At 34.4% G+C, this 24,422-nt stretch overlaps 2 protein-coding genes across 4 annotated transcripts in view; one reads left to right on the top strand and one right to left on the bottom strand.

The window, feature by feature from the left end:
• LOC129807114 (GTPase-activating protein CdGAPr) overlaps positions 1-22,330 on the bottom strand; it is a 66,593-nt gene extending 44,263 nt beyond the window's left edge. For all 3 annotated transcript variants that reach the window (XM_055856155.1, XM_055856157.1, XM_055856154.1), the window contains exon 1: positions 21,992-22,330. The gene's annotated coding sequence lies outside the window, so the exon portion shown is untranslated. The remainder of the gene's footprint in view (positions 1-21,991) is intronic.
• Positions 3,511-5,526, top strand: LOC129807121 (uncharacterized). Its single transcript, XM_055856166.1, has 2 exons — positions 3,511-4,118; positions 4,197-5,526. Exons 1-2 carry the CDS (start codon positions 3,980-3,982, stop codon positions 4,892-4,894), a joined length of 837 nt encoding a protein of 278 aa, XP_055712141.1. The 5' UTR covers positions 3,511-3,979; the 3' UTR covers positions 4,895-5,526.
• Positions 22,331-24,422: the final 2,092 nt, after the last annotated feature.

Genomic DNA, 24,422 nt, shown 5'->3' on the forward strand with positions numbered 1-24,422 from the left:
TGTAATCTCATGCAAAGTATTTATGGAACTTAAAATATTTTAGCTAAGAACCAAGATTTCAAGACTTTCCACACTTAACGAAATGTCACTTCTGACAAATGTCTTCATTTCTCTATTGAATTTGTTGAAATTTCGTCATATAAAATAGGAGAACTATTTATAAGGGTATTAAAGAATAAATGAAAGGCCATAAACAGGAGTACAGGAAGTGCAAACGAAACTTGTGAGCTGTGATAAACCAAAAAATGTTTATGCAATATGTGATTATTTTGCAGGTATCCTCAGGGTGGTGTATTTTGATATATACATCCAGAAATATGTACCATTTCGATTAAATTACAATTACAAGGTCAAATACAGTATTTTTCAAAGTAATTCTCTTTTTGTACCATCTCTTACAGAAATATTTATCATCAAGAGTAATTTCCATATGAAACTCTTGAAATTGTTACTATCTTGAAAATTCCAAGCACCTCCGAGAGGTTCTTGGAATTGTTTCAAGAAAACAAGAAATTTGACATCTTAAAGTCTTGAAATATTGGTTCCAGAATTGCAAATTTTGTTATCCACACGGTTTGTATCTTGGCTTTCAAGATTCCAGGACATTTGACAGATTTGACATCTTGATCTTGATTCCTTTGATTAGAGAATACCAAAATCTTAAAATTTTCTTGTTCTGGATCTTGATCTTGGTCTTAGAATTGAGGCCATTGTTTTTGTTTTTGGGACACCGGTGTTTCAAAAACAAAAACAATTTTTTTTGGACTACAGGAAGCTAATTTGTCTTCTATATAGTCAGAAAAATTAATTTTTATTTTTGAGACACCGGTGCATCATTCGTCCTTAAAGGGTTAAAAGATTCCTCAAAATTCCTGTTACTATAAGGCAAATATTTTGCTTCTTGAGTTATGGTGCTATTCAATTAAAAAATAAGCAGGTGTTTTTGTAGCGTTTTACTGTTTTCAATTGCTTCTGTATTATTAACTTTTCTTTGTGTTGGTTGCTGTCTCGATTATCTTTCCTAGCCTCGTCGTGTTCTATGTTCTGAAATACCCAAACAGTCGCGACAGGAACCAATACAAAGAAAAGTCGATTACGTAGAAGTACTTGAGAGCAGTAAGGTTTTAAAGAAAAACATGGTAATTTTTATTAGAATAGCACCATTATTCACTATTGTGAAACTCGTCGGTTTAGATTTTTCGAACTTCCAACGGGTTTTTAGGTAAAGTTCTCTTTGGTATACCTTTCGAATTGGTACGGTGTAAACGTCAACCGCGAAGAGAGCTCTCAAATTGGGAAAATTATTACTGAACGTAAGGATTAAAATCATGTCAATTGTCCTTGGATCGACTTATGGAGGGTTCCCCAAATGCCCTAAATTGCTATCTCAAACCGTTTGGCCTCTAGGTGTGTTAACAGACCTAGACGAACAAACAGACGGATGAATAGAGTGATATCATTTCTCAGAAATCTTCTTAAACGCGAAGTTATGTTGAGAAAAGCTGGTCACTAGGGTGTTTCAATAAGGAAAAAAAAATGTTTGGCACTATTCTCAGGGTGCTGTATTTGATGAGACAAGAAAGTTTTTCTTCGACGACCATATGATCAGACGCCGTTTAGAGGTGGCTGAACGACCCTCTCTGTAGTGTAAAATCAGAAAAATTTCGGGGGAGTCGCATTCTCCGCGACTCCCTATTTGTTGAGGGAATCGTTCTTTGGAATAATTTACCTCGCGAGCGGAAGAGGGAGCTTATTCTTAGATTTGTTGGTGCCGGGCGCTCCTCGTGCCCCACATGAGCTTTACTTTCATTTTTTTTTTCTAAAGTTTAAAACTTTTCTTAAACTCTATGAAATTTTATCAATTGTATAGAGGACAGATTGTCCTATTGTTTACCAATAAATTGAATTAAATTGAATTGAAAAAATGTTCTATATAGAGAGGGTCGTTCAGCCACCTCTAAACGGCGTCTGATCATTATGGTCGTCGAAGAAAAACTTTCTTGTCTCATCAAATACAGCACCCTGATAATAGTGCCAAAAAATTTTTTTCCTTGTTAAAACACCCTACTGGTCACCAGGGGTAAATGGTGTCATTATTTGAAGGTCAAAAATTGAGGAATTGTATAACATTCTGCTCTCTCAATAGAGTTTGAGCAGTGATATCGCGTCAATCGCGAAGAACTGAGGAAATCAAGAGAATAAATTATTTGTGTTTTAGAGTGTGTTATGCATGGTGTCTCACATAGAATAGTAATACATAATAAAGCATTACATTTCGCCAGGAATAAACACGAGTTACTGATAGTAAGATCTCAAATGTTTAATACGAAAGGTAAAGTTTCCTAATTTGCAATACTTAACGTACAACGTTATCGCTTTTTGACTTTATTTCATACTTTCGATTATTTTTTATTGATAATAATGATAAGGATCTTAAGAAGGATGATAAGGACTGATATCAAATTTGAAATGAGTATAAATTTGTTAATAATGTATATGATTTTTTTAATAATACTCTAGCCAAACTTATTCGGTATCAAATACTACCCACATTGGAATCATTAGAATATGGTTAAATAAAAAAGTTCATTGAATACTAATGTTATGCAAAAAGTGCAATTTGTGAAAGAGAAAACATTTATAAAATTGATAAAAAACTTAAATTTATTGGGGCGGAAAGTATATTTTGTGCTGCTAATGTCAACGTTTCCATTTCATATTATTCTATGCCTGAAAATGACAACATTTCAGAAGGTCTACTTCTTGGATATCTCATAATCCGATGACCATCATAATTTTCTAAGGCATAGTACTTGAAGAATAACAGGATTTCTCTGATGAGTGAAAACTATGCGAAGTCGGTATGCTCGGTATGGAATAGTATATTTAGAATGGAGTAGTCGATTCTTAGATAGAATTATTAAAACTTTTGAAGCACAAAGGTAAAATGATTAAATTTCTGATAAATTGCAAAGAGGTGGTGAAGTTCCGTCATTTAAGGTTGTTCAAAGAAGAAATCTGAAGTGGTGCACAAAGACCAAAGATGAATAGCCGCAAAAAAAAGATGATAAAGAAAGAGAAGAAAAAGCCACCACGATGACAAACTTGTGAGTTGTGTTTTGGTATTCCCCCTAGTTAGAGAGATGATTGAGAAATTCACTCGAACTGATAGCGATGAAGCCGCTATCGAGATACATTTTTTCCTTCTCTGACGATATGCTAAAACGCCCGTGGAAAAGCATGTTATGGCACCATGACCCGAGCGCTATTGTCGTCTGCATTCGCTCAGCACGGTGTCGATGTGTGTACTGGTGTACGCTTGTGGCAGCGGCATCTACGGCATGAACACCCCAGAGATATCCCGTCTCTTTGGCAGAGACTTCTCTGTGATATTCCTTCAAAAGCCAAGAATACTATTTGGCCAAATGAAATTGTGCATCATGCAAAGCCTTCCACAACTCGCCATCAATGAATATGACTGGCGTTTTGGAAGAGCCATGCGAGAGGGAATTGTGAGTTGGTCTTGCATGCTGGCTGTTGCTTTGTAAAATAGGGGGAATATAGCGTATCTACCTGCTTCATGGTACCATTGAAAACAGAGTGAGGAAAGCAACTCTCAAGTGAAGCTCGCAGAGGAAAACGATGGTTGGGAAAAAACACCAAGAGAATCATCTTCAAGAAATGTGCTGCCAAGCATTTTGCCTTTGCACCACTCACATTAGCAGCTGTCTGTAATCCACCGCTCAGTGAGTGAGACAAGCATACCGGTCTAATGCTCAGCATATACCAAGCATGAGGGAGACAAAATATAGGGAGTTCGGGTCGTTCAACACAAGCGTTGCCTCGTTTCCCTTTCGCTTCAGTACGAAATCGTCTCTGCGCTCGTGATATAGTCTCTCTCTGCTTGGCTCTGTGGTGTTCCCAATTTTTCCACTTCAAGTACTCTTTTGGAATATTGTGTGTTGTGTTGGCTATTGTCATGACGCCAGCATTAAATGTCGATAAATTCATTGAGGATATTAAAAATCGACCGGTATTATGGCATCGGGACTATCCAAAAGTTGTGAAGGCATTGCAGGAAGCTTGGACGGACATCTCAATTTGCCATGGCATTCCACGTAAGTGAAAACTCTCTCGCATACCACAAACCCGTCGCCGCCATTTGCGCGCTGACGCCCAACTTTATCGCTTTGCAGAACGCTTACTGAAGACAAAGTGGAAGACACTCCGTGATACGTTCCGTGTTGAAATGAAGAAAATACCCCGAACTGACGATGGCGAATTTGCAATTCCACCACAAACTTACCAATCTCAGTGGGTACACTACAAACAAATGAGTTTCCTAGCTGGACAAATGAGACTTCGTGATCCACCACAAGAAGATCTATCCGATCCGGTTAACTACAATATTGGCTACCCTATGGAAGATCATGATGGTCATCATGGCTACTCTATGGAGTACGACGAAACGACCTATGAAGATTCAAAGGAACTTTTGAGGCAGCAACTTGAAGAGAAGCCTCGTCCTATGACGCATTCTCGTAGGCCTGCATCTAAGTCTAAGGCTTCGTCTAAGAAAAAAGCTCGACATTCGGCGCCAGCCTCAACGCCATCTAGGGTGTCTTCAAGGCCAAAGCCCAAACCCAAACCTAAACCACCAAGTCCTAAACCAACCATCACAACAACAACATCAGAAGTTACGGCGCCTTCACCTAGGCTCAATGATGAAGACTCTCAAGGATCAGGTGGTGCAAGTCCAAAGGACGATGATTACTACTTCCTAATGAGCCTACATCCCTATATGCAGCAATTGAAGCACGCTCAGAAACTTCAAGCTCGCATGGAAATACAGAACATTGTTTTCAAGCGACTCTACAGCCAGGGAGACTTTTAAAGGAAAACCCTAATTGAGATGCGAAACCCAAGACTAGGTCAACCATAAATTGGGTTACGCAAAATCAATATTATTTTCTTTTCTAGGATATCCATAACCTTAATTTAATATTCTTTCAGATATATCGTTAACTCCGTTAACTCTATTTTCTATGTGTATTTTGTAGTTTTCATAAAGACTAAGGTCATATCTTCACTTAGTTTTCCCAAAGTCATTAATTCGAAGTTATAAGTTTTGTCACATGAATTATCTTCGTAACAATGAATTTTGTAATTCGAAAGAACAAAGCAATTTAGGTGAAGAAGTGTCCCTAAAAAATCTCTGCCATTCATAATAAAATGTACTTGACACAAAAAATTTGACTACTCGTTGACTTCAAGATAAGTCTACGAAGCATTTTCCTGCAGTACTTTTAGCATAGTTAAACATTTTGGCCAAGCTAGGAAATATGTCACCTTAGACTTATAACACAACAACAAACTATGTTGTATCTAAAAATAGATTATGAATTCAAGATATGCGCCTGTAGTGTTAATTGTGTGTGCATCACTGTATAAGCTAGAACACAATTGAATTCTTTCAATTTTGTGTTTGGAAAAAAAAATAAAAAAAATAAATTGAAATGAAAATGATTTAAAAGGTCTTTTATTGCCGATGAACTTGAAAACTCATTTGTGCTTATTTGTTTATTCAACTTGGGGAAATCTAAAGTCGGTCACTTATTCACGTTAATTTTTTACAATGGTTGTACGACGCACAGCAAAAAAAAAATATGAATTTTATGCAAGAAGTCAATCGATGAATAAGCACAACTATTCAAAATGCCAGAAACATTTGCACTCGAACCACAAATCTACTGGAGAAGAGACGCGACTCTCTGAATAAACAATCGAACAATTTCATCAATTTTCTATTGGTGCAGTTGAAAGTTGCGGCTTATGCTTACGCATTTAGGATTCTCCCTTCACATTTCATCGTTGCTTTTCATAATTTAACAATTTACAATTTCTCATCTCGATCATTTTAGCATTTTTCCCCATTTGAATTGGACACACGAGCGCGCACAGACAAGGCGATAATCTCATTCTGTTTCAGTCTCCATAATAAAAGAGTGCTAATGTTGTGCTATTACATTGAGAACGCAATACTTCAATTAAATTCAATTGAGCACTCTGTGCAAAAAAAAGATTCTTCCACTGTCGTACCACACTCTTCGTAGCCTTTTTAGCCATAGCATACAACATTCGCCCACCCAAAAATACATAAAAGCATTCCATCTCATACCACACCAACACTAATGTTGTTGCAGTATTTTTGCGTATATAGCCAGGCACTTTTAGGTTGTTTTATTAATAAAATGGTCCGTTCGCACATATTTTCGCATCCCATCAGCAACTCTCGAAAAGCCAAAACTTTTTGAGTGCCAAGTGATTGAATGGAATTTTAAATAACGACAGCGATTAACATACTGTAATTACTTATGTATCTAGTTTGAAAAAGAGTACACCCAATAGTCATTCTCATTCAAGTATCGACTTTGCCTCAGATACCAAGTGTGTATATCACACTTTCGGACTAGACTTTATATTCCTTCAGTTTTATTGAGATGTTGTTAAGCAACAATTGAAGAATGAGTGTGGGTCTCTTCACAAGATCACGTTCTGTGTTGTTTCATCATGTGGAAATCTTACAGAATTTTCTGTGAAAATCTTTTATGAAAAGCCTTGAAAATATGGCAAATAACATTGTTAAATAAGTAACTCTTCAATCGGTGTCAAATGTACATCTTGACGCAAAGTTTTAGAGAACTCTTATCTCGCACTTCATTCAATCTTTTAAATCATTAACTTATGCAAATATTCTGTTGGGATGCAAAATCTAGTTGATAGACGACCCCATGAATCCTATTCCTCATCCTTCTTACATCTGCCCTTACTCCTACTTCAAGACAAGTGCTATGGATTACTGGCCCTTTTGTTTACTTTATAGTAAATGGAGCATGGAGATAAGTGGTACCTTAAGTTCCCAATTTTCTTTCTGATGCTTAAATGTTGCCCCAAGGCTTACATATTAAAAGGTTTTCACCCATAACTTAATCAAATACTTCTAAGAAAACTTTCTTCGATATACATTAACAGCTGATTGTTGAAATAAAGATTACTTTAGTGATTCCAGTGTTTAGCGTTATTTAACAGTTAAACTATAGCATAAGTTCACTTTCCTATACAGCAACCCTGAATTATTACTTTTATAGAACAGCGAAACTAATAATTTTAGCGATACTAATAATCGATTGTTTCATTCACAGATGAAGTTTAAAATACTCGAATATCGGTATCACAAGCCAAGAACAAAACATTTTTACTTCTCATTTCATCCGCATGGTGGTTATAGTGCTTCCTGTTCGAATCTCCAAGTGACGCGAGTGTCAAAATGTATATCACTCCTTGGAAATTACAAGGGGTCAACTCACTTTTTTGCGGTTTTGAGATTCTAATACACTTAGAAAGACAATTTAATAATATGAGGAGACAAATTGTAATTCATTTGTGTTGTTTGTTATTTGTTATTTGTTTATTTAGCATTTTAGCATTTTAGAAGTGGTTCTTAGTCATAATAAGCCCAAGGGCTTTAGATCTACAAAGGGGTAAGGGGGGAAACAAAAAAAAACAATTTAATAAATTTTCAGATGATATAAGTCATTAAATTTCGTTATTAGAAGAGTTTTTTCAAAATTTTAATCTTTTTGATTACTTGCATAATTTTGTTTGAAGTAAAGGGGCACAAAATATTTTTATCGTTCAAATATTTGTTAAACAGGGGACTAACTCAAGCAAGTTGATCCCTTGTCATTCTAATTTCAGCAAAATTTGCACATCATTTTGAACGACAAGGAGCTAACACATTAAAAAAAAAAACATATTTTGACAGGTAAGTTTTGATGTTTATATTAGTGCTCATATAAATAGAAAAGAAATAAATTGTTTTTGTTCAGTCATTAAATTGAGATACTTATTTACACAAAGTTGAATCTTTCATTCTGTCTCCTGAAAAATGACCGAAAATTAGTTGGCCCCTTGTAACTTCAAGGAGCAATATGTTTCTGCTTTGCTGCGGGTTGTTATTATGCCCAACGCAACAATATCTTTTGTTTTGTAAACATGTTTTTGAAATTTCAATGAGAGTGAATGAAATGTAGATCTAGTCATCTCGCTCTCTCTCTCTCATATGAAGTCTTGAAAACATGTTTACAAACAAAAGTTATTGTGCATTGGCCATTATGCCCAATGCACAATAACTTTTGTTTTGTAAACATGTTTTTGACATTTCAATGAGTGAATGAAATGTAGATCAAGCCATCTCGCTCACTTTTGTGAGCAGTTTCGAAATGTTTACAAAACAAAAATTATTGTGTGCTAGACATAACGTAGGTCGGTCGGATAATCAATTATGCTAACTGAATTCGATTTGTGTTTGCATTCATCTTTTAACGATGCATCGCTGCTTGACGTTTGCAACGAATGCAGACGCAAAGTTAATGCAAGGGGTCTTGGTAGCTCAATGGGCAAAGTGTTGGCTTTGTGACGCAGAGGCCCTCGGTTCGATCCTTGATTGAAGCGCGTCCGGTAAATAATTGGAAAACAGTTTTTCACCGTCCTTAAATGCTACAGGAAGCAGCAAATGCTACAAAATAGAATAGAGTAAATGCTACAGGAATAGAAGGAGAAGAAAAGGGTTTATGATGGAGCAAAAAGAAAAATAATAGGGAGATGAGAGGAACAAACATATGGGCGAAAAAGAAAACAGATGGAACTCGTATGTAAATAAGAGTGAGCGAAATGGCTATATGGACCTGATTGACTTTGACAGCCAAAACGTAAAACAAGAGAGAGAGAGAGAGAGAAAGTAAATGCAGTTAAAACAGTTGCTGACCGAAACCGAGCGAGCACAGTTAGCTGAAAAAAGATACTTGTTCAACATATTTTTGCTGAATCCATCCGAAAAAATGTGCTGACTGGTCAGCAATCGCCGAACAAAAAGTACTAACCAAATACATGGAAATGGCACTGCCTCGTGAATTTTCGTTTAAGCATAGCAAGAATTCAGCTGAATTGAAATCGGTTAGCATTTTAGCATTTGATGCTCGCTGGGAACCAACGATAAATCAAACCAAACTATGTTTATTTCACTACAACTCTCCTCATAAGCACAGCTTCTTATTGTGATACTTCATAAATTTTCCAAACAATGTAAGAAAGTTTAGTTTAACAATTCGACATTGATTTTGAATTCTTTGAAGATCAACGATTTTGAGTGCAAATAGAGTTCCGTTTTATAGTTGACTCTCTCAAATTCGAGAATTTGGGACCGAAATGTCACCCGAATTAGAGAGAATTTCGGGCGTCAAATTGTTTGAAATGCAACGATTTTTTGTTCATCTGCATGCACATATTAAGATTAGATACTCATACTTATTGTGAATTGCATTAAAACTTCTTAATAATGCAAAATCACATCATAACTAAGTTAAACCATGCCAAATTTAAGGATATTTGATTCATTCGCTAATCATAATTAAACTTAAAAAAAATGTCAACAAACATTTTTCGAATTTAACTGCCGCCCGAATTAAAAAGTAGTTCGATCTTAAAAGAGTCGAATTAGCGAGAGTCTACTGTACTTTTATCTAAGACACTATTGGAGAATCAAACTCCATCTGTGAATAGGAAAATTAAGATGTTATCAGAGGAATTACTTAGTGATTATGAAGGGATTTAATGATGGGAAATAAATGTTACGAACCTCATTGTCTTGATTTTCTTAACACTAAAGTTATGACTGACACGTTGACACTCGATATGCGTAATTCGAACAGAAAGTCATGTGAGTCACCTTTTGGAATTATCAAGTAAAAATGTCGAAGTTTCAAACTTCGGCTGTGAATTTCGATGAGTTTATCGATATTTCTAGTATCGACATTTCAACGAAAAATATTTAAGAAGCATCCTCAATTATCTTTCCATTCAGAGCTGGAGTTTGATTCTCCAAAAGTGTCTTGGATAAAAGGTAAATAGAACTCAATTTAGAAATTTCAAAATAAATTTTCACACTTTAGAAAAAATTTATGAAAAATCAGCTTGAGAGGCTGATAAAAGAATTACTCAGTGAATACGAGGAGAATTACAAAGAAACAAGAACATTAGCATCATTGCAACAACAAAGTGAGCACATGCTGGCATTCGAAATTCGAACAGGATGTGCTTCAGTCATCACGCGGAAGAAATGAAAAGCAAATGTCTTTTCTCTGGCTTTCGAAACCGATCTTGAATTTTTCACTAAAACTGTGAATAAAGCAAATGTGGAGTGGCCCTGAAATATCTAAAGTAAATATTCTCTCACGTGACAAAAAATGAATTAAAAAAATTGAAAAAAATATATGTGTACGATCAATCGAAAGTTTTCAATGTTTAGTATAAAATCCGTTGAGGATATTACAGTAGACTGTCTCAAATTCTGGCATTTAGGACCGAAATGTCACCCGAATTTGAGAGAATTGGAAGACAAACTTTTTGAAATTCAACGATTTTTTATTCATCTGCATACACATATTAAGTTTACGTACTCAAATATATTCTAAATATCATGAAAATCCCTTAGTAATGCAAAATCACATCTAAACTAAGTCAAACCATGGCAAATTTGAGCATATTTGCTTCATTTGATAATCATAAGCAAATTTGAAAAATGTCAACAACTTTTTTCAAATTTAACTGCTGCCCGAATTAAAAAGTAGCCCAATCTTAAAAGCCGAATTAGGGAGAGTCTACTGTATGTCCTGCTGCGTTACAATACTTGTTTCTTGAGCGCCATCTACCACTATTTCTTATTACTATTTTAGATATCCTTTCTTTTGCTTCAATTTCAACAAATTGTTAGTAAATACATGGATTTTTCGTAGTAACATATTACGATTTCTTAATTATTTTATTCAAAATTCGAATTAATCAATTGTAATTTAGTACGGGACGAAGTGAAACCCATTTCGATTTACGGGAGGAGTACTGATGTGAAATCATAGATCCGTAGTCTCAATGTATCTATCTAGAAAACGCTCTTGTGAATATCGAATAATCACAAATGTACTAGGGGGAAGTGGGGCTACTTTGAGTTGTGGGGCTAGATTGTTATACGACTTTTTCGCCTATTTCTAAATGAAGCTGGTTCTTACAATTATTTTATTTCGACTCACAGTTCGAATTCGAAACTTCGAAAAATCCGAAGTTCGATCTATCTTTTTGTGGAGCGCCGAATAGCATACATTTGAATGGCCGCTTATGAACACAAACTTAAACTAATTTTGTGATATAAGCGACTGCTATTTAGTGATTGTGTATTACTAAATAATGTGATAAATGTGTAAGAATGATTCAACAAAGGAGTGTTTAAAGCTATTAATGATAGACTTCTTAGAAAACGAAAGAATTCCAATCAGTTGAAGTTACAGACCTTCCGTTTTGGAAAATGCTTTGGTGTAAAACCAAATACAGTTGTACATTTAAGGATAAACAAACAACTGAGCTGATAATTAAAAACAATACGTGATAAAATTGTAAGTAAAATTCACTCATTGGCATTCCATATGAAGTGGTCTGGCTGTGAAAAACTTTAAAAAGTAAGATTTCTTAATAGACGGATAAAATCGAGAAAAAGAATTACTTTTTTTCTGCATTGTTTCTAACGAAAAGTGATTCCGGTGTTTGAATTGAAGTGAAAATTTTGTGAGAGATCTCTAATGCATCTCCATGTGTCTCATGAACACTCACGATTTTTTTCAATATATATTTTTTTAATGAGTGACTTGGTTAATGAATATAATTTGTAAACAATGCACGGAATAAAAATTTATTACTTATAATTTATTCGGAATATAATTTTCCTCTTCAGAAATTCCTCAATTTTATAAAATGGTTTCTTTATTAATTACTTACGCAATAGCTCAATGATAAATTTAGCGCATGTAATTGTGACAATTAAAATCAATTTTATTGTTTATCCATCATTAATTTCCATCCACTATAAACAAGTCACACATACACCATTTGACACATTGAGAGAGGCTCAATGTACCAGCCGCCACTCCCATCAGCAAATATCGTATGCAATAATACGGAAATGCACATCATACGAGACTTGCTGATGGAAGCGACAAAGCTCCTCCAGACCATTGTAAGCATCTCCTAAGTTGGTGTTGAGACACAGTCTCACTTCTCAGAAAGAAAATAGACTTATTGCAAAAGAGAGTGACTTGATTAGTTGGTCAGTTAGTTGTTTAACTGTAAAACATTTGCCACAAGAACAATTTGGTTGAAGAAAACGCGCGGGATGTATACATTGGAGACGACTCTATATTTGCACACAGCGATAAAGAAAGAGAAAAGCAAAATTTACTATGTCCACAAAGCATGATGATTATGAAGCTAAAAAAAATGGGTTGTAGGTCAATTTGAAATTTAGCAAAGAGACAAATTCTTGCCAATTCTTTTTTTTATATGTTAACTTCAGCGGTCAAATCAGTAAAATCAATTTGAGACTGTACACAGGAAAATATTGACTTTATAAGCTCTCAACATCGTCTCAGACTTTTTTTTGTTGTTCTTCATGTCTTTTACCTCTGTTGAGACATTGTCCAATTTTCTCATGAGAAGTTCTGTTAGAATAATTTGAATTCTGGGAACTGATGGTGAAAAAAAAATTATCGCTCAATCTTTCAATTTGAAAAGAAGGTTTAGGAAATTTCAAAGCGGTTTTTGAGGTAATACACATCTTGCAAACGGAATTTCCTAATCTGCAATAATAGGGTTCTGATTTTTATTCAAAATTTCTCAATTATTGCAGAAACTTTTGAATAATGTCATGAAAATTGTACAACAGTTGCACATTATGATAAGTCAATCTTGAGGTCCAAAGAGACTCAAAATAATCCTCGAGAATATTTAGTCTGTAAAATTTGGCAGTAAATATTTTTCTAAACTGTCATATGAGACGCTCAGAGTAAGTGTAGATCGTTTTAATAGGGAAAGGCATATAAAGGAGACCACTTCTGCTCTGAGCGTCTCATATAGAGAATTGATGTCCTGATTGATCTCGAAATTCTAGATGACATCACTCAGATTTTAAACTACTCAATCCGGTCTATAAAACTTTCAGAAAAATTAAATTAGAAGAAAACAGTGCTAACTAAAGTCAAGCAAAACAAAAATTCAGCTGAATTTGTGTGAAAGCGCGCATTTAGAATGTAAGAAGTTATTCTAATACACTCAGCTTTTCGTTATCCGGCGCTTCGATATCCGGCTGACAGCTACTAAATACTGACAGTTAATGAATTATTTTTTTTCTACTGAGCATGCAGTTTCTCGAGTGTAAATTAACGTTTACAAGTTTTAATAATTTTAACCTAATACATCAATAATCTTCTGAAGTCGTTTTGAAATAAATCTCTCTCAATTCGGAACGGCATTTTCGAAAATCTATTTTCGACACTCTTGTCCATTTGAAATGTCATTTTTTCTGAGATTTTTTTACACTTTTTTTTTTAAATAAAAGTAATCATCGATTACAAATTATAATACTAAGCTCAAACTTAACTTTATAGAAATAACAAGATAATTTATTATTGTTGGAAAATACAAGAGTAACAGTTAAGAAGTTATAGAAATAATAATGACAAATATCATCTGCTGTCATTTCGCAAATTATTTTCTAATTTTTCACACAATTTGCCTGAATTCATGGTTTTCCAAGTGAAACAAGTAGATTTGAAGAACAGGTTGTAATAGTCAAAGATATTTTTTGACTTTTTAATAATTTCCTAAGAAAGCTCATGTGATTTTTTTTCGAAATTTTGATTTGTTACGAAACAAATGTCAATATTGGAAGTCTTCCCTTTGCAGTGATGAGAATCAAGTCAAAACAATTCGCAATGTCCTTTTCTATTAGAATCCCTCACAAAATCATTGAGCAACTCCTTATAGACATTCTTTAATTTTATTTTATAAACTATCGTAACTTTACTCAAATATCTACCGGAAGTGCGGGTGACTTTGACACTCTCCTGTTTGTAAGCTTTTCTTTAATTCTAATGTTTAAGAACGGTTCTCCCCGATCAGACATGGTAGATCGGATCGGTAAAGACCATCCTGGATGCCGAAAATAGACACAGGCTGATCCTGGAGAATACGGAGCTCGAAAAATTTGGCGGAAAATGATCAGCCCAAACAATCATACACTGAGGATTTAGGATCAAGGAATAGCGTTTTTAGCGTAAATTTCTATTAAATGTGCACGCAATATCAACGGATTTTTCGTACAGAAAGGAGCACACTGACCGTCGCATTACTCTAATCTTAATGAGTTTTAAGATTTTGCGACGTTACTCTCCATGTTTTTTTCACCCATTAGTACCATTACTCTCCATGTTTTTTTTCACCCAATTGACGTTTCGAAAAGCATCCAAAAACACCCAAAGTTAAGCTTTTTATTTTCAGCACTGGCGCTAATGTCGCCTAATCCCCTTAATTTCACTAGACCTCACGAATTTAGAAGATCAGCCTGATCCTCCAAATTTTAGGCTGATCCCTGAGTGTATCGACACCAATCCTCATTTTTTGGGCTGATTATTAATGCCCTAGACACACTTACGACTTAAGCCGAGAGACGACTTAGTGGAAAATGATGTAACTGTAGTTTGACCATTACTTCTTATATAATTACGCTAAGCCGTCTCTCGGCTAATCCTCAGGTCTGTCAAGGCCCTAAGTCGATCCCTGTGTCTATTTTAGGCTTTACGGTAGCCTGAATATTCAAAATACAATTCGAATCTAGCTAAGATTTTGATCATCAGTGATATTTCCTTAGAATGGAATTCCTTTTTCTTGTTAGCCAAGATACTTCAGATTATTAAAGTATGGATGTGGCAAAATATTGCTTTTTGAATTCGTTCTCATATCTATGAATTCATAACGTTTTAAGGCAAATATATCTTAGAAAATTTGAATCACAAGGTCAAGTAAAATTAAAGATTTCAACGTATGAAGTAATTTTATTAAATAAAAAATCATTCATAACATATAATAAATGTGAAAGCTTAATTGGTGTTTTTTGTTCTGTTTTGGGAAACTTTTACGAAAATGCATCAAAGGCATCAAAAGTATTTGGTAAAACTTATTACCAAAGATAGAGAATTAAAATAGATTCTTCGCGTGATTTATCTACTGTAACGAACAATTACAAAATCTTAGTTATTTTTACATTTCCTTGGAAATTCACTGACTACAAAAAATTAGGCATTGAAATTCTTTTGAAATATTCTCTAATAATTTGCATATATTTATTTTTTCTCTTACAAAGTACAGTTTCTTGATTTCACAAATCATTTTTACGATTAAAATGGCATTTACTGTATAATTTTATCATGAACATTGTTTTAGTGCTTTCTCAGGCTTTTAAAATAATTCTGCTAATACTTCTTTTGAGGGGCAACATTGTCACGAGATAATTTTTTGAAGTAAAATCGAGATAAAATTTGTACTTCACACACTTTCAAAATGAATATAAATTCTTTTTCAAGGGGGATTATTCTTATATTCTTTCTCTGACTAAGCGCGAGAGAGGAGAGATTTCATGACGGATTTTACACTGCATTGACCTCAAAATTTAGAGCACTTTTGTTGGCTCTGCAGCCAATCCAAATGAATAAAAAAGTATAATTAACAAAGCATTTATTGTGTGTAATTAATCATTGAGCACACAGTGGAGGAATCAAAACAAAAAATTACTCGGTAAATTAAGTCGTTGCAATCCAATTGTTTGCCTCAATCACTTTTTCCTTCTTCTTGGAAGGCAGGAAGAGTCAAAAGTAATCTTTATTTTTTTTCGTGTGTGGAAAATTGGTGTGGTTCGATCGTGCTTTGAGGGAAAGTCAAAGTGAAGAAATTACTCTCACTTTGTAAGTATTCTTCATGGGTTTTTCCCGCTACTGTTTTGCTTTTCTTGTGGTGTAAATTTAGGGCAAATTTGTTTACTTAATCCTTTTTCGGATAATATTTCAGCACTCACTAGATACACAAACTCAGCTGAGATTTTTTAATTGTTACTCCTACTTCAAAGTCACAGCTATTGCGGTTTTGGTGGTTATTTATTCAGATACTGAGAAAATGGTGACGAAGTAAAGCATTCTAATTAGTCATTTTTCAATTATACGATATGATTTGGTGGAAAGAATGCTCTATGAATGCTAAATTGTAATACAAGCAATCACATTTAGTGAGATAAAAAAATATTCCTATAAAATCTATTAGGGGAGGGTAGAGCAGTTTCGTGCATGATTAATCCTAAATGGATTACCAATTACCAAAATAATTCTAAAAAAATATAAGACTGACTAAAAATCTGGCAAACCTCCCCTACCCCAACCCTACTATACCTTTTAATCCTTATATGCTGTTTATAGCAGGAATCAAAATACCTTCGGTCTACTAAGGCAACCGAAAACGAGTATCAAATGCAATATGTTTCAGAAGTAGACCGTTTTGTAATTGAGCTATACTGAGGGAGATATTTAATTTACGTTGATGAAGGGTGCACATTGCACATTCGCCCTAATGAAACCATCATGATTAAGGATTAGTTTTGAGACAGATTAGCTCAATCATCAGTGTTATATCGGATAGAGTAAGACCCTACTTTATTGCCCTATCATCATCCTTAAATCATTCATCGCATATCTTAAATCTTATAGTCCAAACGATACGAGATATCGATTTCGGGAAAATGGTAATCCCCATAAGTCAACGTTCCTCGATTTGTTCCCGCAATCCTTTTAACACTCTTCTCCCTTTATTAAAACGGTCGTAAGACTAGAAGATTTACCGTTGTTTTCGGAAATTTCGAAAGGAAAATTTATAAACTAAGTTAATTTTTAAGCCAAAATCCTAAAGAATCTAATGGCGGCTTCAGACTGGAGGTTTAGCCCAGTTCCCTAAGGTCTCAAAAATCTAAATAACAAGCAATTTTATTGATTTTTCAAAATCTAATGAATCTTTTGCCCTTAATATTTAATCCTAAGCAACAATTCCCTAAAGAATCATGCCTGATAAGGAATTAGAGGAGTTAAGCCAGATGGCTAAGCCTTAGGTCTGAAGCCCGTATAACTTTCGACTAATTTTAGGAAAATGTGTGGAAATTTTTTTAGGACAAAAAATGTTTCATGCCGCTTTTTTTACTTGTCACCAAATATTCAAATTAGGTGCTTCATAATGAGCTCTTGAAAATGAAAGAAATCTCCAGTTGACATATTTTGATAAGAAATTCATTCCTCTGCAATATATGCGCACACAACTTTTTTTCTATTTTAACGCATAATATGCTTTTCAAGTCATTTTCCATAACTGCTTTTAGCAAGAAATTTCTCTGCTAGTTTAGAAGACAAAAAAAAAAGAAAACTGAAACCGGGATAGGCTGAGTAAATGTCAATTAATGCAGATTTTGGTACTTTTTATCCCAAGTTATTATCTTTGATTTTCCGGAGCGAAATAAGTTCGACAAATCCTAAAATGCAGAGCGAATTCAAGTTTACGGGATCCAAACTAAGCGATACCTTTTCAGTGAGAAACTTCATTTTTCCATTTTCCCTGAATGTTTAAGGGGGCTCATGAGAGCGGTAATTGTTGTACAAATTTTAATCATTGATCTCTTTTATCATGGGAGAAATTCGTCTCTTTAAAATGAAACTATTCTAAGTGTTGCTTTGTATTAGTATTTATTGCTAATGACGCATAATGCAGCATCGTTTTCTATGACAGCAGATTTAAAGAAAATAAAGTTAGAACACTTACATTTTGAAGAGACAAATTGTATTTGGAAATTTTGACTTGCAATATTTTGCCCCAGGCTCTCTTTCGATTAGTAAAAATAGGTTTCGGTCTTTGGGGTATTGATTGGAGTCTTCATTGGACTATAACATTTTTCCTCTATTTGAAGTCGACTTGAATATGTTTCAAATTATAATAGTTTAGCCCTGTACCCCCTGTTCCCAGCGGACTTGTAATTCTCAGTTGTAAGCAGTTTAAGTTATTTTTCAAAATCCAATAGATCATTTGCCTCTATTCTATTTGTAAAGGCTCTACGGTTCAATTGTAATGAAATTCTTTCTACAACCCTTGTTTGATAAGAAATTAGACAAATCAAGTCAAACGGTTCGATCTTAAAACTGAAGATGGTTTTATACGATTTAGCCCAGTTCCCAAAGAGGTCTTTAATTTGTAAGGAATAAGAATTTGCAGAAATTCGTCTAAATATTATAGATCAATTATCCATAATACACAATCCTAAAAGTACCGGCACACCTTTTAGATCAGGAACATTCCATAAAGACAAAATTCACATCCCTTTTTTGAATTCTTGAATAAAAGTTTTGCATACGTCTTTGCTGCTCTTTCGCACTCTAATTCTTCTTTTGAACATCACACCAAATTAAATTGAATTCAGTCCAATTTTGAGTCCAAAAGATTGGGGTAAACATATGAAAATCTTTTGAGAAAGAAAGGGACGCGAATTTTGATTTCATGAAATTTGACTGATCTAAAAGGCGTACTGGAGACATAAGTAAACAATTTCAAAATTCGAGCAATTACACGGGTTTTAGAGTAGAGGTTTGTCCCGAATTCCAAAAGCCTGAATATTCCAAGTAACAAGCAATTTTTAGTTTTTTTCTGAATATAATATATAATTTGCCCTTAATATCCAATTCTGAGTCAATTTTACAAAAAAAAGAACTAGGGGGAAGTGGGGCACCTTTGGAAGTGGGGCACCTTTGGAAGTGGGGTACCTTTGAAATTGGGATTTTCACCTCTGTTTAAGCGGAACTGAGCCATATCATAATGTGATTTAACTTCTCAATCTGTTTGTGCAGCTAAATTGTATCACGATAAGGCTCAATTTTTTTTAAATAGGTGAAAAACCCCAATTTTAAAAGTACCCCACTTTCAAAGCTGCCCCTATTGACTGATAAGAATATAGATATATTAATCGTATTAATCCTTATGATTAGCTTTGGAGCAAAAATACACTAAGGTTGATCCTAAAAGATTTAAGCAAAAGAAATATATGCAACCTTTCAGTATATGACAGTTTGAGGTAAATACTGGCAAATTTTCCAAATTAAATATTCTTGAGGATCAGCCTGAGGCTATTTGGCCCTTAGGCCTGAAGACCTATTACGGTAAATGGATAAGCCTATACAGGTTCTAGATCTAGGTTTAAGCGTATGGCTTAACTTCTCTAATTTCTTCTCAAGTAAAATTTTGTGAAGGGAATTGACTTAAGAAGATTAGGTATTAAGGGTAAATGATCCACTAGATCTTAAAGGGGCGACGTGGGGCACCTTTGAAATCTTTCTTCTTCTTCTTCGCTTTAATTTTTTAGGCCGGACGTTCTGTCAACATCGGCACAGTGTCTTTGAAATCGAGGTTTTTCCTATATTCAAATGAAACTGAGCCTATTGAAACTATAATTGAAACAATTACCAATTTAAATGACTTCATGATAAGGCCCGGTACCCCAGTAGATTAGATTAGATTAGATTTCAGTTTATTTCATGCCTTTTAGATCTACAGACCTGTTCTTAAGACTATATTTGATACATTTTTTTTTAATTATTAGATTTTGAGTTGCGACCTTCCCTTACAGACAGATGAAAAGCTTACAGTGTTTCCTTAATTAGTTTTTTAAATTTTTTAACATGTATTGTGTTCCCAATTTTTTTTAAATTTTTGTGGTAGAGTATTATAATTTACAATTGCGTATATGTATATTTTATCGAACGTATTCCAAATTTTGTAGTTCTAGCTTTCGCATTAAGCACATTTCCTTTGTTACGTCTCTCCATTGAAAGATTTAACCATTTGAAAGATTTAAAAACAGGTTAAAAATGCTCAATTTCAGAGGTGGCCTACTTCCCCCTGTTTAGGATGGGATATGGGAACTTCGTATTTTACATGTTCGTATTGCACATTTCGTATTGCGGAAACTTCGTATTTTAGTACATTTCGTATTTTACCATTTCGTATTTCACATTTCGTCTTTCATAAATTTTGTAAATAAATTGAACAGGCGCTACTGATAACTTTCCAAAGCAGAGAAAATTTCCCTTTGCCTCAACAGGCGATACCGATAACTTCCCAAAGCACAAAAAAAAATCCCTTTATCGCAACAGGCGATACAAATAATTTCCCAAAGCACAGAAAACTTCCCTTAGCCTCAACAGGCCCTACTGATAACTTCAAAACCCAGCAACTAAAGTTCCCTGTTTAAACACCGTTCAGCAAACGCGTTAGGAACAGGATTCGGTCCAATGTAAATTTTTACGTGCTGAAAAAAAAACGAACGCGGTTCAAACCGTTCAAACAATAGTTCTCCATGGTAGCCACCACTTTCTGAACATTTGGGAGGCCGCCACCGTCGCGTCATCTTGAACAGGGAACTCTATCGTTGCTGGGAAAATACAGAAAATTTCCCTTTGTCCCAACAGGAGGTACTGATAATCTTCCTAAACCACTGAAAATTTCCCTTTACCGCAACAGGCGATGCAAATAATTTCCCAAAGCACAGAAAATTTCTCTTAAGGCCTCTACACATTGGGAGCAATTTTTGTCAAAAATTGCATTTTTGACAGAATTTTGACGTTTCTGCCTACAGTACTGGAACCAATTTCCTTCAAAAAAGCAATTTTTGATGAAAATTGTGCTCAATGTGTAGACACCTTTAGTCTCAACAGGCGCTACTGATAATTAGAGCTTGAAGTTCGACTTTAAACTCAGACCCGAGGCGCATAGCACCCTTATCCCCATAAAACTGCAATTCTATTATTTTATTGGTTGATATGCTTGTGTAAAATGTATGAAAGACGAAATGTGAAATACGAAATGGTAAAATACGAAATGCATTAGAATACGAAGTTTCCGCAATACGAAATGTGCAATACGAACATGTAAAATACGAAATGTAAAATACAAAGTTTTCGCAAACCGTTTAGGATTTAGGAACCTTCGCTAACTGGACTAAATCTACAGTCTGAAACTAATGCCCTAGACACACTTACGACTTAAGCCGAGAGACGACTTAGTGGAAAATGATGGAAATGTAGTTTAACCATTATTTATAATACAATTACGCTAATCCTAATGGTCGTAATGGTAATTCTAGGCTAATCCTCAGGTCTGTCAGTATTATATTTGGTCTGAAGAACGTATTGAATGGTATTGAACTTATGGAAGGATGTTGGCCAAATAGATAAGACTTTTATATACTTTTTAGGCTTGTCCTAAGTGTTTCAAGAAGTTAGTTCAGGGCGCAAATGCCCGATTAGGGCGGCAATCTTAACACTCTCTCCACACCCATTTGGCCCTTTTTTCTTCCCACTCCGCGAGTTATAGTTAAGAGCCCAGTGAAGAAGTCACTGCTGGAGTCATTGGAATGGAACAAGGCTTGCACTTAAGCTACACGAAGCGTAGAGCCCCTTTTTTTTTTGAGCGCCAAACAATGAAATGCAATTTGGTTCTTGGAGAGCTCTCTTGGAATCATCTTCGTGTATCTCTGCACATTTTATTTGTGTTACCATTGACACGCGTAGATGATTCGCCGTCGAAGTGAATCTTGCGAAACCCACTTTTCCAATTGCCTCTTGATTCTTCTCAACATGCAAAAACTATTTTTCTTCTTCACCAACTCTTACGAATTCCCCCTGAATGTACCCTGAATACCTAAGATATTGCCTGCTCTGTCATTTGGACCTTTAACTAAATGGGATCTAGGAGACCCCGTGTAAAGTTTCCTGAGTGATAGTTTTGTGACAGAGAAAGGCAAAAAGAGAGTAGCTGGCGGGATGGAAAAACAAAACAGTCAAAAAGCCATTTTGCAAATGAATCTTGTCGTTCGAGTTTTTCCACCTCTCACACCATCTCAAGACCATTTAGATACGATAACTAGCAAGCTAGACAACTTATCTATCAATATAATAAATTATTCAATAGTTCAACATACCAGTAAACTGATAAATTATCATTTTACTTCCGTTTTTCCTACGACACTTCACTTGAGAAGACACAAAATTGCTCCACAGATTCTGGGACTGAGACACATACACAACTTCAGCTGAAACTCCAGTCTTTCACTAAACAAATTTTCACTGGGAAATCACTAATTTTTCCCCAACACAGTCATCTTTGCACCTTTACTGGTCCCTTGGAGCACACAAGGTGGAACTGAGAAAATCCCAAATGATAAAAAATGCACCAAAATTGTAGAAAAAACACAAAGACTCGTCTTAGTTGAAGAGTCAAAGCAAGAGTGAAGAGAATCCACCGCGAACCAAATTGACGAACCTTCATGGGATGGTGAATATGGTGAACTTGACTTTCGAAATTCGACATCGGACTTTTCAAAGCCAACTGCCACATCCACATGGTTCATTTTACAACTCAAATGACTTTCCTCTCCCACAAATTACTTGAAATTCAACTCAATGAAATTGCTAATTTATCCAATAAAAGCAACAACTCTCAGCTGATACCATTACCTAATAGTAAAAGCCCCTGAAACCTTGAAAATACTTTTGATTAATCACTATTTTTCGGCATTAATAAAGTTATGCAATAAAAATACACCATATTATGCCGATTATTCCACTAAAATCCTCATATATCAACGTCGTATACACTCTACTTCCTCCGTCATTCGCATAAAATTATTAATATAATGAAAATTGAATTATTCGTAATTTTATAAGCTTGTCAGGTGCTTCTGATTATTGAGAATTATTCAGCACATCTTCTTTAGCGTTTCGCATTAATTTTGTTTTTTGGGAGAATACAGCTATCTGGCTGGAACGATTCTAGAAGAAATGAGATGTGAATTCTCTTTCGCATATCGATGAATAAAAACTGGATTTGGGATGTTCTTATTTACCATTTTGGCATATAAGGCGATCTTAAATTTTGATTATTTATAGTTCCGCAATAAAATACACGAATATATGAGTTTTGCATGAATTTTTATTATAATTGAGAGGTCCACCCACGGTGTGGGAAAGTCCAATAAAATTCAAGATTTGCAGGTGACATAGTCAAGAAATCAATAAAGGAGCGTCAGGATAAAACCAGGAACAGGACGAATTTTCTTTAATGAAATATTCATAAATGATTTCTTTCGAAATTTTCTTCAAGGAAGGGATGATATCAGCTGAGAAAGGGTGTGTTTGTCAATCAATATGAACACCAACACATTCACAATAAAAATGCTGATTTTCGAATTCGAATTCGAGAGGAGAAAATTTTCGTGTGGTAATAGAATTTCATGTCTTTCGCCTAAAAGTTTTCTATTCAATAATTTGAAATACAAACTGATAAATCGATGGCTCAGAATGAAAAACGAATAAGCCGCGAATGGACAACTTTACAGGAGAGCGATTTCAAGCTGAAATTTTACATGCTGAGTATAGTATTTTCAAGATTTGAAACCGCTATAATTTTGGGAATAATTAACTTTCCGATATAAATATTCATAGGGAAGATAGAGGATGTCAAATAGTACCTGAAAAGCGAAAAAACTAATTTTGCAAAAAATCTACTTATTCGACTTATATTCTGACAAGACGAAATATTTTATTAATATTTTCGGCACAGTTTTCAATATAGTTTTGTCTCAAATAAAAACTTATTTGTTATAATCATATTAAAAATTATAATAATTTCAAGCTTAAGGGGTTACGTGGGTTACGAAGACTAAAAAACAATATATTTGCTCTATTTTTGTTTTCAACATAATAAAAAAAATTATTAACCCTTTAAGGACGATTGGGTCACCCGTGAACCAAAGAGAAAATAATTTTTCCTGACTACCTGAAGTTATTTCTTTCTAATGTTTGTACATAATCACGAAGTAGAAAGATGTATGAATCTAGGATATTGTTTTTGCAAATCTCCAGCTATTTGCTATATAAAAAAATATTTGAGCTCAAAAATAACGAATTTTCAAATTTTCACATTTGTGCTTGAATTTTAATATTTTTAATATTTATAATTTTTTTTAAGAAAAAACCTCTTGGGACTAGAAAGTATAATAACTATACATAATATTTCTCAACAAAGTAAAAATTATAGTTTATTGGTATTTTAAGGAAAGCTTCATAATTTTCATGGGTCATATATGACCCAATCGTCCATAAAGGTAAAAAACACCGAATTTGTCTTTAGTGGATTTTCGAAGATTTGAGGTTAGACTGTTTCATGTTTTTGTTTATGTGTACGCAAAATAGTTAATAATTCGTGTAATATTGTGTGATATATCAATTAGCGGAGATTTCCCAGTGCAATACTGACTGAAGAAGGTAATATTTTATTTTTATAATTTATAAGATACTTCTGCGTATATGTTGTGAATTCATAACCTTTTACTCTTGTACATGAATTCAAAA

This window comes from Phlebotomus papatasi, chromosome 3 (genome assembly GCF_024763615.1).
Source record: "Phlebotomus papatasi isolate M1 chromosome 3, Ppap_2.1, whole genome shotgun sequence".
In the NCBI taxonomy this organism is placed as follows: Eukaryota; Metazoa; Arthropoda; class Insecta; order Diptera; family Psychodidae; genus Phlebotomus; species Phlebotomus papatasi.

Coding starts and splice junctions, on each gene's coding strand:
- LOC129807121 (XM_055856166.1), top strand. CDS start 3,980: ATGACGCCAGCATTAAATGTCGATAAATTCATTGAGGATATTAAAAAT. Junction 4,119..4,196: donor AATTTGCCATGGCATTCCAC/GTAAGTGAAAAC, acceptor ATCGCTTTGCAG/AACGCTTACTGAAGACAAAG.